This window comes from Xiphophorus couchianus, chromosome 15 (assembly GCF_001444195.1).
Source record: "Xiphophorus couchianus chromosome 15, X_couchianus-1.0, whole genome shotgun sequence".
NCBI classification, from domain to species: Eukaryota; Metazoa; Chordata; class Actinopteri; order Cyprinodontiformes; family Poeciliidae; genus Xiphophorus; species Xiphophorus couchianus.
In genome coordinates, this window is record NC_040242.1 from 11,793,440 (window position 1) to 11,805,435 (window position 11,996).

The 11,996-nt window shown below is 39.8% G+C and overlaps 1 protein-coding gene across 5 annotated transcripts in view; it reads left to right on the forward strand.

Moving 5' to 3' along the window:
* The window catches only part of ppp1r13bb (protein phosphatase 1, regulatory subunit 13Bb), a 30,399-nt gene that overhangs the window by 14,969 nt on the left and 3,434 nt on the right, over window positions 1-11,996 (forward strand). For 2 of the 5 annotated variants that reach the window (XM_028039936.1, XM_028039938.1), the window contains 12 exons: window positions 2,656-2,830; window positions 3,061-3,260; window positions 3,343-3,507; window positions 4,122-4,314; window positions 4,730-4,858; window positions 7,564-7,697; window positions 8,464-8,914; window positions 9,216-9,982; window positions 10,066-10,203; window positions 10,902-11,035; window positions 11,123-11,289; window positions 11,391-11,590. In XM_028039936.1, coding sequence (XP_027895737.1) covers window positions 2,656-2,830; window positions 3,061-3,260; window positions 3,343-3,507; window positions 4,122-4,314; window positions 4,730-4,858; window positions 7,564-7,697; window positions 8,464-8,914; window positions 9,216-9,982; window positions 10,066-10,203; window positions 10,902-11,035; window positions 11,123-11,289; window positions 11,391-11,590 — 2,853 coding nt within the window. The remainder of the gene's footprint in view (window positions 1-2,655; window positions 2,831-3,060; window positions 3,261-3,342; window positions 3,508-4,121; window positions 4,315-4,729; window positions 4,859-7,563; window positions 7,698-8,463; window positions 8,915-9,215; window positions 9,983-10,065; window positions 10,204-10,901; window positions 11,036-11,122; window positions 11,290-11,390; window positions 11,591-11,996) is intronic. The other 3 variants (XM_028039939.1, XM_028039940.1, XM_028039941.1) reach the window with 3 other exon arrangements.

The window sequence follows — 11,996 nt, forward strand, 5'->3', positions numbered from 1 at the left end:
TTTCAATCTATTTTTCAGAACAAGTTTCTGTTTACTGTATCGTTTTTGGGCTGGACAGATAAAGTCACATTGTTTGCATTTCATGTCTCCTCTAAATTGAATTAGTCTAATGCTACGTTAACACCCACTTAATGTCAAAACGAATCAGAATCAACTTTATTGGCCCAAACTGCGCACAAACAAGGAGTTTAATTTTGGTTTTCTGGAACTCTCAGCATAAAGAGTATAAATGTATAACTTTTGGAGAGAAAAAAAAGGATAAAAAATAAAATGTACATCTAGTTGAAACCTTTTTACTTATTTTATAAAGAAAGAAAAGGAGGAGTAGAATTTAATTTTGTAAACCAGACCTACACACTGTTTAAACAAAAATATTACAGATATACTTTCTGTTTTTCCACTTAAGCCTCAAAAAAATTACTGAGAAATTTTTTTTCCTCCAGTAAAAAATTCTGAGGAAATTTTTACATCCATGTGAAAACATCTATACCAGAAAAAGACACCGTATCAGTGTAAATATTCTTGACAGAATTTTTTAAAGAAATGATGACCGTTAATGATTTGTAATACTTTATCATTACTTCAGTGTAGGGAGTACTCAGATTGCTCATCCATGTTTGTGTTTTTGGTGCTTTTTCCATCATTTGTGCTCAGTATTACTTAAAAACTGCAATTGCATAATGAAAGCACAAGAAATTTTCCTGTGGTGTTTTTTTTTTTTTTTTAGATTTGCATTTGACCTGATGGGTAGATAAAGACAGTTGTTTCAGGGAAAAGCATGAGCTGGTGACTAAGTGTGAGATTCTCAGTCTAATTTTTTATATTTAATGCTTCACTATTAAATATAAAATACTTGCGATAGGAAACTTGCAAGTAAAGAAGCTTCTTCACAATGCTTGAGAATTTGTATAATTTTTAGCTGTTGCATTGAATGAAGCTTAAATTACTGTTGAAAAAAAATATATATAAAACACCCCAAATCATTGACACTCTGTCATATTTAGGTTTAAACTCATCTTTTTAATTTTACCAATATGATTCTTCTGACTGGAAGAAATACTGCTCTTTTGGAGTGGCCTGGTTCAGAGTCCTGACTTGGATCTTACAGAAAATCTGAGTAAAGAGCTAAAAATTAGGGTGATGGCAAGGAGGCCTTCAATGCTGAAAGACTTGGACCTCATCAAACAATCATTAAGCTGTGCAGCAAATGGCCCGAGACCAGGAATTGAACCCAGGTTCACAAACTGAGCCACCCAGCTTCTTTTATGTTTTTAATCAATTTGAGGATTATCCAAATATTTTAACATGATGCAGATTATTCATCTTTTGAGCTGATTTGTAATGCTTAGCTAATGGATCTCTCTGATTGTTGGAAAGCCAGCTGATAGCTACTGTCTTGCATTCGGTTCGGTTAACTTCAGGACACAGAACTCCAGTTAACTGCTTATGTGTTTGTGACATGCAAAGATTCTCCCGTGACCTTAAACGGGGGCCAAGCTGTTATGTAACCAGTTAGATGGATTGTAGCGTGACTTTTGGCAAAGAGACTTTAAACACATGTAGAAACATAAAATTCATTAAGGCATTTCAAGAGTAAATGTTAACCCATGAAAGCCTCTTTATGACTGTTGTTGTTATTAATAGGCCTGTTACAATAGTCAATAAATCAATTAATGGCATGATAAATTAAAACAAACTCAATAACTTTCATTCACCTTCTCTTTCTACCAAAAACTGATGATAAAAGTCTTCAGTTTGGTGTTTTGGTCTCAACTAGCCCTTTTTTTGAGGGACAATTTTGTTTTCAAAGACTTAAAAATAAATTTTATTTGTTGTTTTATTTATTTTGGATATTTAAAATATTTTCCAGTTCCAGTGTAAATGTTTATTAGAATTTAAACTTGATCGATCTTTGAGATTGTGTTCTTGTATTGTTATTTTTGCTGTTACAGTTGTATTACTTAAACATGGTCTCGAAACAACAATATTATCTTTTACCGCAACAACTGCTGGGATAATTTATCGTCCAGCAAAAGTTGTAATTGTGACAGGCCTAGATTGTGATTGTATTTTGCTCCGTCTGTTGTGTTTGAGACGTTCTGCTCAGTCTCTGTAATTGGAGAAACAGAACTAGCCTGACTTGTGTGTTTGTGGTTTTGCTGATCAGTCATGCAGGATAAAGGCCACTGTAGACCCCCAGATAACATAACAGTGTATTGCCTTTTGTTGTGATGTGTGAAAAGTAGGCCCCACTCGAAGCCCTGCAGTCATTTGGAAACTCGGGCTTGTCGGTTCTTATTTTAGGACCCTAACTGGAGCAATTCTCACTTGGGTAGAGATGAAGTCATCTGACCCTTTCTTCAGCCCTCCTGACACAATGAAGTGTCTCATTTAATACACACTCTAGACCTGTTTAGCCTTTAAAAATGTGTCTTCCTCTTCCTGTGTTAGATGGTACGTTGTGTGTTTTATTTGCCTGCATGAGTAATTTGTTTTGTTGGAGCAGAGGTCAATGTTTTGTCCTTCTGATATTGGATAGTTTATAAAAAAATAAAAAGCCTCCACATTTTGCGCTTCCTGGTAAAATAATTATCTCTGTGTTTCGTTTTTAATAATACAGATAAAAAAAAAAAAATCCAATTATTTATTTTTCAGGAGCAACGTTTGCGTTACCTGAAGCAGCAGGAAAGGCGGCAGCAGCAAACCGTGTCTGAGAGCGAGAAGCTGCAGAGGCTCAAGGAGCGCGTGGAGAGCCAGGAGGCGAAGCTCAAAAAGATCCGAGCCATGAGAGGCCAGGTGGACTACAGCAAGGTCATCAACGGCAACTTGTGTATGTAAAATTACCAAATGTACTCTGACTTTTTCTTCTACCTTTTTAAGTCAATATGTTGGTAGTAATACTACATAAATCAGTTATTGCAATGATTTAAAAAAAAGATGAACTATAGAAATATTTATTTGTATGCTTTCCAGAAAGCATTTTTTCCTTCTGATGACTATTGGCATATACATAAATAGTATTTATGTTTGATTTTGTTGGGTTTTTGTTTTGACATCCAGCGGCAGAGATCGAACAAGTCACCAGTTTGTTTCAAGAGAAGCAGGCTGAGTTGCAGACGGCCGTGCTGAGGGTGGAGCAGCTCAGCCTGCAGCTGGAGGACCTGCGAAGAGGAAAGCTCAACGGCATACAGACCGGCCTGGGTGGCCAAGTGACCGGCGCAGCGGCCTTGGAGCTCAGAAAGCTTTACCAAGAACTTCAGGTAATGCTCTGCATGATCTCACCGCTTACAAGATGTTTACTTTGCTTCAGGCTGCAGTGATGAAGGCGTTTATGCTCCTCAGATTCGGAACAAGCTGAACCAGGAGCAGAACAGCAAGCTGCAGCAGCAGAAGGAGCTTCTGAACAAGCGCAACATGGAAGTGACGCTCATGGACAAGCGGATCAGCGAGCTGCGGGAACGCCTCTACAAGAAAAAAGCTGAGGCACGTCAAAAAGAAAATCTCCCTGTAAGACTAGGAACATTCAATCCATCTCTTGAGTTTTTGTCTTTTTATCATTCAGGCATCATCATGGATACTTTTTGCTGTCTACTGCTGTCTTTTCTTTTTCTCCTTTACAAGAATCTTTTAAACCCTCCCAGCCCTGCAAATACACTTATAGTGCAGCACATTACTCTAGACTACAAAAATATAAAAACAGAAAAGAAAAAAAACTCACTCTCTTAAAAAATGTAAAGACTTTAAAGAACTGTCTCCAAACATATGATTGGAAAATTAAGTCATGTTAATAAAAATTGACATCAAGCAGTCAAGACTGACATTTCAAGTTAAAAATTAAAATTTAAAAATTTCTTGAATGTTTGGAAGTTTTGAGAAGGGCTGATGTTGTTTAAGATTTACGCAGAGAAAATACTAAACAGTATCTTTTTAATGCATTTTTTAAGGTGGATATTTTTCTCAAGTTTTAAAAGTTAGTCAATTAAACTGATGCCTGGGAGTTAAAAATCTCTGCAGTCAAATATAAAATGAAACATCAGTTCTGCAGGTTTCCTCAAGTTCTCTGAAAGTATCCATAGCTCTCCATCATAATGCCTGAAATGTGTCTGACGCTCTCCTTACAGCTCAATAGAGCCAATGGGCCTCCCTCCCCCCAACCGGCCCCTGGTACTCTGGGTCGGGTTGCTGCTGTTGGGCCCTACATCCAGGTTCCAGTACCAAGCCGACAGGATGGGGGCTACACCTTACCGCCTGACCCTCTGAAGCCTCAAACACTGGGTGTGAATAACCAAGCCAACCAGGGTCGTCCTAAATCAGGTGGGCTGAACTACATTGAATCAGGAATAACAATATTTCCAGGAAAAACAAACTGTACAAGATTTTATTTCACCTGATATCAAAAGCAAAATTTCTTACTAAAACAGTGACTTAAAACAGTGAATAAATTTACTGTTAGGATATCAGGAATTCAGCATGCACTTTGGACAAACCAGCTTTTTCACTTCTTCACATTGAACACTTCCTGCATGAACTGAAGCCGTTTCTTCCCAATCTGAACTGTTAGATCTCAGCTTTGACTTGACCTCTGTAACTTCTGTTTCCCTCCTCTCTAACCTTCACTCTCTTCCTGTGTCGTGTGAACTCTCTTTGTCTGTCCTGGTCTCTCCTCGTGTCGATTCTGTCATGTCCATGTAATGTCTCTGTTTCGATTGGGGGTTGGGCTTTTGGGCAGACGGTGTGCGAAAGCCTCCCGGTCCTTGGAAAGTGTCTGATTTAGACATCGTTGTGGACCCGGTACTCCCGTCCTTTCCAGAGTCACACCCGGGCCCCGGAGCCTCCAGTGGCTCTGACGGCACGTCCCGTGAGTGCTCAGAGCTGCATATGCAAAGGAGGGGCAACGACTGAACCTTTTCTCTTGATTGTAGCACAGGATCCTCAGTATGCATTCAGTATTTTACTCCTGATTAGAAAAAAGAGAGTTATTTGGAATCCTTGAAATCCTCCTCAGAAACTAATTTGTGTTTTTATATTAAAGTAATTGCGTTATGATGAGTTGCTCCAATGTTCACTGACCAGCAATACAGTACAATGCCTCAGTATTTATACCCCTTTACATTATTACAATGTTAACTCAATACAACCACAAACTTTAATAAAGATTATTAGGATTTTGTGTGATAGACCAACAAAAAGCAGCGCATAACTGTGAAGAAGAACAATAATCAGCGAAGCAGTCAAAAGCCTAATGGTAACTCTGGAGGAGCTGCAGAGAGCCACTCCCCGGGTGGGAGAATGTAAAGATAGGGCAAAACTACAAAGCAGCCATTTTATAGTCTGCAAAATTCTTTAGACTTGAGCAGAGGCTCAACTTAACATATAACCAGAGCTATAATTGAAGCATATTTTTTGTTATAATATTGCAGGCTTACAGCCGTAATGACAAATTACAAAAAAAAAATTGGCAAAGTATTGATGCACACAGTCTTGTTTTGTTTGTTTTTTTTTTTTTGTTTTTTTCCCTCAGATTTTAATTGGTAAAAGTCTGTCCTTTTCTTGAATGTCACATTTACGCACAGCTGTGTGTTGGTCTTTTCTTAAATTGACATATGCACTGTAGTTTGTTGTTGTAATGTGACAAAATAAAGAACTTTAAGGGGTATTAATACTTTTGTACAACTCTGTACATTTTATTTTATTTGCTACATTATTAACAGTTAAACATCATGTTAAAATAATTTAAAAATAAATTAAACAATGCAGTTATTAGAGAGACTATGATCAAAGCACTGCTGATCCCGTGCCTGTTATTTACAGTTTTGAGAAGGTTTGAAGAGTTGAATGCCTTGTTTGTTTTCATACACAGATCAGCCAATGATCTTTATTTTCCTCAGTTTCATAACATTCCTTGATTGCCTGTTGTAGCACTAACCTTCATGCGAATATTGTGGCATCTAAACACTAGGAAGCATTTGCTGTTAAACGCTTTGCATGCACAAGATGTTGACTTGAATCTAAAAGGTTTCCTTATTACTAGGAATTCTGATTCGAGTATCAAAAATGCTTTCATCACTGTATTAAGGAAAAAAAGGAGCAGTTCCAATTTGACCATTTAAAGTTTTGCTTAATAAAGTGAAAATTTTTGCTTCCCATTCAATTTATTGAAGGTTGCAAAAGCATGATATGACCCATACTGCCTCAGCTTTGTTAGCAATATTGTTGGTAAAGTTAGCCTCCACTTGATCTAAGACCTAAAAGAAATCTGGTAACATCTGATGAAATCTCTTAAACACATCATTGATCTTCAGGCTTATGGTTTTCCGACTTCGTCGTCTTCATCTACTTCTGCTGCTCTGTTTTTATTTTTCTGTTTTTCCATTTGCCCTTTCCTTGCTGTCTAAAAGACACACCTTTGTAAAAGAGATTTTCTTTCCCCTCAAATCTAATGAAAATATTTACTATTTCAGCCTGAACGCACGTCTTACTTCAAGTGCAGAAGCTACATGCTATTCTATTCTACTCTACTACTGCATGCAAATCCATTGTCATTGCTGTGAAGTTGGGCCTCAGGATTTTTTTGTCCTATTCTAGAATATCTGTTTTATCCCTGATTTTGATTAATATCTATTCAGACAGATTTTTGGCCATCTAGACATCTGAAATATTAAGTTGAAGGACTTTCCCAGAAATGATTTAGATTCAGATATATTATCACTGAATCGGTGTATACCTATCAATATCAGAAGCAAACATAGGGTTCCTTCCGTCTTAACAAGCATGTAACCTAATTTGATCAGATTTATGTTTCAATTTTGGATAGGTTTTGAAAATTGGAAAAGGAGACTTAATTCCTTTTTCCATGATCTAAGGCGACAAAACATTCTTAAAATATTTTTGTACATTTCTTTATTCATTTATTTTAATTTCACACACTTTTTTGTCAAGTCATTGATTTGAGTTAATCGACTCATTTAAATATAAAAGAGCTGTTTCACATTTTTCTTTGTCACTAAGCTTTTCAGATCAGGGTTTTACACTAGACTTACGGTTTAGATTCCAAACAAAGAAAGACATTGATAAAACATTTCAGCGTTTTCAAAGATGAAATAAATTAAGGAACCTGTTTTTGGTGGATAATAATCTATTCTGGATTTGAGAATGTTTTTAATGGATCTGATTCATGTTGGCTCAGAGTTCAAAACCAGGCAAAATATCCCGTCATCGGACTGCTGAATCAAAAGCCAACACCCCATCAAGTGGTTCGGATTTCTGGAACATACAGATTAAAAACCTTGACAACCATGAAAATAGTTTTACCTTATCTGCCACTTCATGATTTCTGGTTAATAGGATCAACATGTAAAAATCCTGACTCCTTCATCTGAATTGGTAACATGTTTACATTCCCTCACTAAAATTCCAGACAGCCCTGACCAAACATTTCATACAAAACATTAAAGTCAGATTAGTTGTCGCTTTGCTTAGTGGCATTTGTCACTATGGTTTGTGGTAAGAAGTTTTTCTATTAATACTGTGTAACATACCTACTGTGTCCTGGTTTTGTCATAGCTAATGACACTGGTTGGCCCACCATAGGCAAGTCCAGCACAACTTTGAAACCTCCCGAGAGACGAGACTCAGGGTCCGACAGTCAGGGCAAGAGCCCCACCTCAGGCTCCCCCGTCACCCCAAATGCAGAAAAGGTAAGCTGTCTAGTTTTAATCTTCTGCTGAAACTTTATTAACTACAGCCAATTTAATTGTGCTTTTTAAACCTGTGAGGACCATAATATCTCATTATTCATTTCTGAACAAATTTACCATCAGTCTATTGGGATAAAACTGTCAAATCAGACTTTAAACTGTAGAAAAATTCACAACATCAGAGCTAAACATTAAAAAGAGATCAAGCAAATCATACCTGATGTACATTGTGTAGTTGTATGACTAATTATTTTTAAACATAATCAAAGAAGTTTGTGTTTTAAGTTTTATTTTTGCTAAATTATTGACAACCAAATCATCTACATAAGAAGCTCAGTTTTGCCTTTTGATTTTCACGCTTCATTTTGTTTTAAATGTTTTCTTTTTATTTTCAATCCAAACAAAGTTTTGTTACATATTACAGCTTAGAATGAATCAAGTCGCGATTTCATTGCCTGCAATATCCTAAGAAAGAATGTTCTATTTCATACACAATGAATTCAAACTCTGCATGCTAATAATATTTTACTTTATTTATCAAGAAAGGAAATAGCCAGGAAAGTGTTTGCTTTATCAATATTGGCATTCAGAAACTGCAACCATGATACAGGATGCTTCCAATCAAATAACTTGTCAAGCAGTTTTATTTTCAAAAACTGAATATATTTATTAAATAAACCAAATGAAAATGATATCTTATTCTACAGAACCCTGACACTTCATCCTTCATGAAAAACATTCTTGTCTGTTTGCTGCTTCTCCTCAGGTGCTAGATCCAAAACTTGCTGTGTCCTCCCCTGCCATAACCAAGCCGCAGCCGCCGCCGTACGGATCCCACCTCACCTCCGCAAATACAGCCAGCTCCTTGGAGCGCCGCAAAGATGCACCGCCCCCGCGGCCCCTTCCAAACCCCCCAGCGCCCGCGTGGCCCCGTGTGCCGTCCTCCACCGGCTCCTCCTCTCAGCAGATCCAGCAGCGGATCTCTGTGCCGCCGAGTCCCACCTTCCAGCCCAACGTTCCACTCTACCCTCCCGCGCTGAGCGAGCGTCTGGATCATCCGCCCGCCGTGGCAGTGCGCCCCTTCATCCCGGACAGAGGAACGCGGCCTCAGTCGCCCCGCAAGGGCCCACCTACCGTGAACTCTAGCTCCATTTATCACATGTATCTGCAGCATGCTGCGCCAAAGAGCCAACCGCTGAAGCCTGCTGTTAAAGCAGGTGAGACTTAAGAACCTTTCTACAAAAACTCAAAATCTAACCAAGTATTTTCGGTCTAGTTTCTAGTGCAAATATCTTGGTACACTTGAAATAATACACAAGTAACGTTTCAGCAAGAAATAGGAGCTTGTTGTAAGACAATTACTCTTTAATGTTGATGAAACAGTTATATGTGAAATAATCTGATAGAGACTATTTCACTTATAACTAGTACTTTTTTGTGTTTTTGCAGTGTAATATATAAAAAAAGCTGATTGGAATCCCTGTTTGCTTTTATTCTACCTTCTCTTTCTACATATAGTCTATGGGAAGCCTGTTCTCTCCTCCAGCTCGACACCAGCATCCCCCCTGCCTTACGTCCAGGCAGGTGGAGCATTCCCGGCGCTCCAAGGCCTAGCCGGCAGTGACGACTCTGTGGACGGAGAACTTGACGATCCGGAGAGCTTCCAACCATCAGCACCTCCTCCCAGTGTGGAGAATATTCCACGGCCACTCAGTCCCACGAAGCTTACGCCTATGGTTCATTCCCCGCTCCGTTACCAGAGCGACGCAGACCTGGAAGTGCTCCGTAAAAAGCTAGCCAACGCTCCTAGACCACTGAAAAAGCGGAGCTCTATCACAGAACCCGAGGGCCCCAGCGGACCCAACATTCAGAAACTTCTCTACCAGAGGTTTAACACTTTGGCTGGAGGCATAGAGGGAAATGGTGGCAGTGGATCAGGTGGGAGTAATGGCGGCGGTAATGGAACGCCGTTTTATCAGCCGGCTATTCCACCCGGATACCTGGGAGGCGATTCGCTGGCTGACACAAACAACGGCAACCTCCTCCCTGAGACGCAGCTACCGCCACCACCAGGACGGGAGGAACCAGGCTCTGAGGCTTCCTCTACCAATGACGCCAATGACAACGAACCCAATGCACCAGAAGGAGCTGCGGATCCAGGCGAGGAGGAGGAACCGGAGGATGACAACAACAACAACGCAGGAGGCTCTGAGGCATCTCTGCCCAGCCCGGTGCCAGAAGTCAGCAGTCCAGAGGAGAGCGGGACAGCAGTCTCTCAACCGCTGGTGAGCCACTGCAGAGGTGTATTCCTTTTTTTAATACATTAACTTTTTTCTTATCTTAAAAGACATTTCTGTTTTTGTTAAAGGAGAAGCGCACAAACCTGAAAAAACCCGACTCTGAGCGCACCGGTCATGGCTTCAGAGTCAAGTTTAATCCTTTAGCTCTGCTGCTTGATGCGTCACTAGAGGGAGAGTTTGATCTGGTTCAGAGGATCATCTATGAGGTATGTCCTTCAGAGGAATGTTTTATGTACATTTCATTCATAGAGCTGTGAAAAAATATTCACACCCCATGAACATTTTACTTTAAAGGTGGAATTTGGGATTATGTGAAATCAAAGTGTTGCTATGATTTTTTCATGCATGTTTGAGAAATCCTCCAATCTCCCGTGGCAACCATTCAGGATGGGAAAATGGTCGCTCTTAATGAGTGCCGCATTTTCAACACAGCTCTTCCCTGAAGCTGCAATTTCCCAGCTGAGCTTCTGCCTCACAGAGTATCCCAGTAGCTCCTTCAGACTAACAGCAGCAATTAGGAAACACCTGGTAGAGCTGCGCTTCTGCTTATCATGCTGTTAATGGGATACCAGAGAAATATTGTTGCAATTACTTGCTGAAGGTGTCATGTGGGAAAGACTATGGGCTTCTTAAAGAGACAGAGTCCTTTAAATTTGACAGTTTTTACCAGCATTAAATTTCAAAGACAACATTTTGTAAGTTATGTTAGATATATACAGCATTTTTATAACAACTGAAGGTAACACAGTTAATTGATTGTGCTATAAAATGGCACTATGTGCCTGGAAAATACATAATACTGCCCCTTTAAAATCAAAAACCTCAGTGTGTTTATGGGAAGAAGATGAGGAAGTTCATCCTTTTTAGGGCGGTGTATAGCCCTCATGTTTCTCTTGTCCTCTAGGTGGAGAATCCCAGCACTCCCAACGATGAGGGCATCACACCTCTGCACAACGCAGTGTGTGCAGGACACCACCACATCGTCAAGTTCCTGCTAGATTTTGGTGTGAATGTCAATGCGGCAGACAGCGACGGATGGTGAGTCTGTAGAGTCGACACCATAATGCTTTAATCATGACTCCGCTCGCGTCTCCCTTCTTTAACTCTTTGTGTTCATCTGAGCAGGACTCCTCTTCACTGTGCCGCCTCCTGCAACAGCGTTCATCTCTGCAAACTGTTGGTGGAGTCAGGAGCCGCCATCTTTGCAAGCACCATTAGTGATGTGGAGACGGCAGCAGACAAATGTGAGGAAATGGAGGAGGGCTACATCCAGTGTTCCCAGTTTTTATACGGTGAGAAAGGGCCCCAGAGAGGAAAGTTCTGGTTTTATAATCCCATCGCTGCTTCATCTTCTTCAAATCTGACATAAACTGTTCTGCGCTATCCTATGCAGGTGTTCAGGAGAAGCTGGGTGTGATGAACAAGGGCACGGTGTACGCTCTTTGGGACTACGAAGCCCAGAGTCCAGATGAGCTGTCGTTCAAGGAGGGAGACGCCATCACAATCCTGCGGCGGCAAGACGAAAATGAAACGGAGTGGTGGTGGTCACGGCTGGAGGACAAGGAGGGCTACGTGCCCCGCAACCTGCTCGGGGTACAGCAGGCTTAATATTAACAGCAGGCTATAAACTATTTTAGTATTTTGGCATTTCAGTATTTACCCCTTTCAATTACCTTGGAAAAAATGACTGGGTTAAAATTTAACCTCCATTTAACTCTGTGAAAAATAAATCTTTGGATTAATAGTGAAATAAAGGTTTCCTTTATCAAACTAATTAATTATCCACATATTTTATTAAAAAAAAAATATCTAAATTCCAAATAAGGCTGTCTTTCTGGGTTACTAAGTGGGCAGAGGATCCAAATCTGAGCTCGTTTGGAAAGTTGTCTTCATCAGCAGCAACATGATGTCTTGTGTAACAGCAGATTTGATAACATGCTGATGCTGTTCAGAGTTTAGATTGACCTGCTGCTTTTGAAATTGCAAACATGGGAGTTAC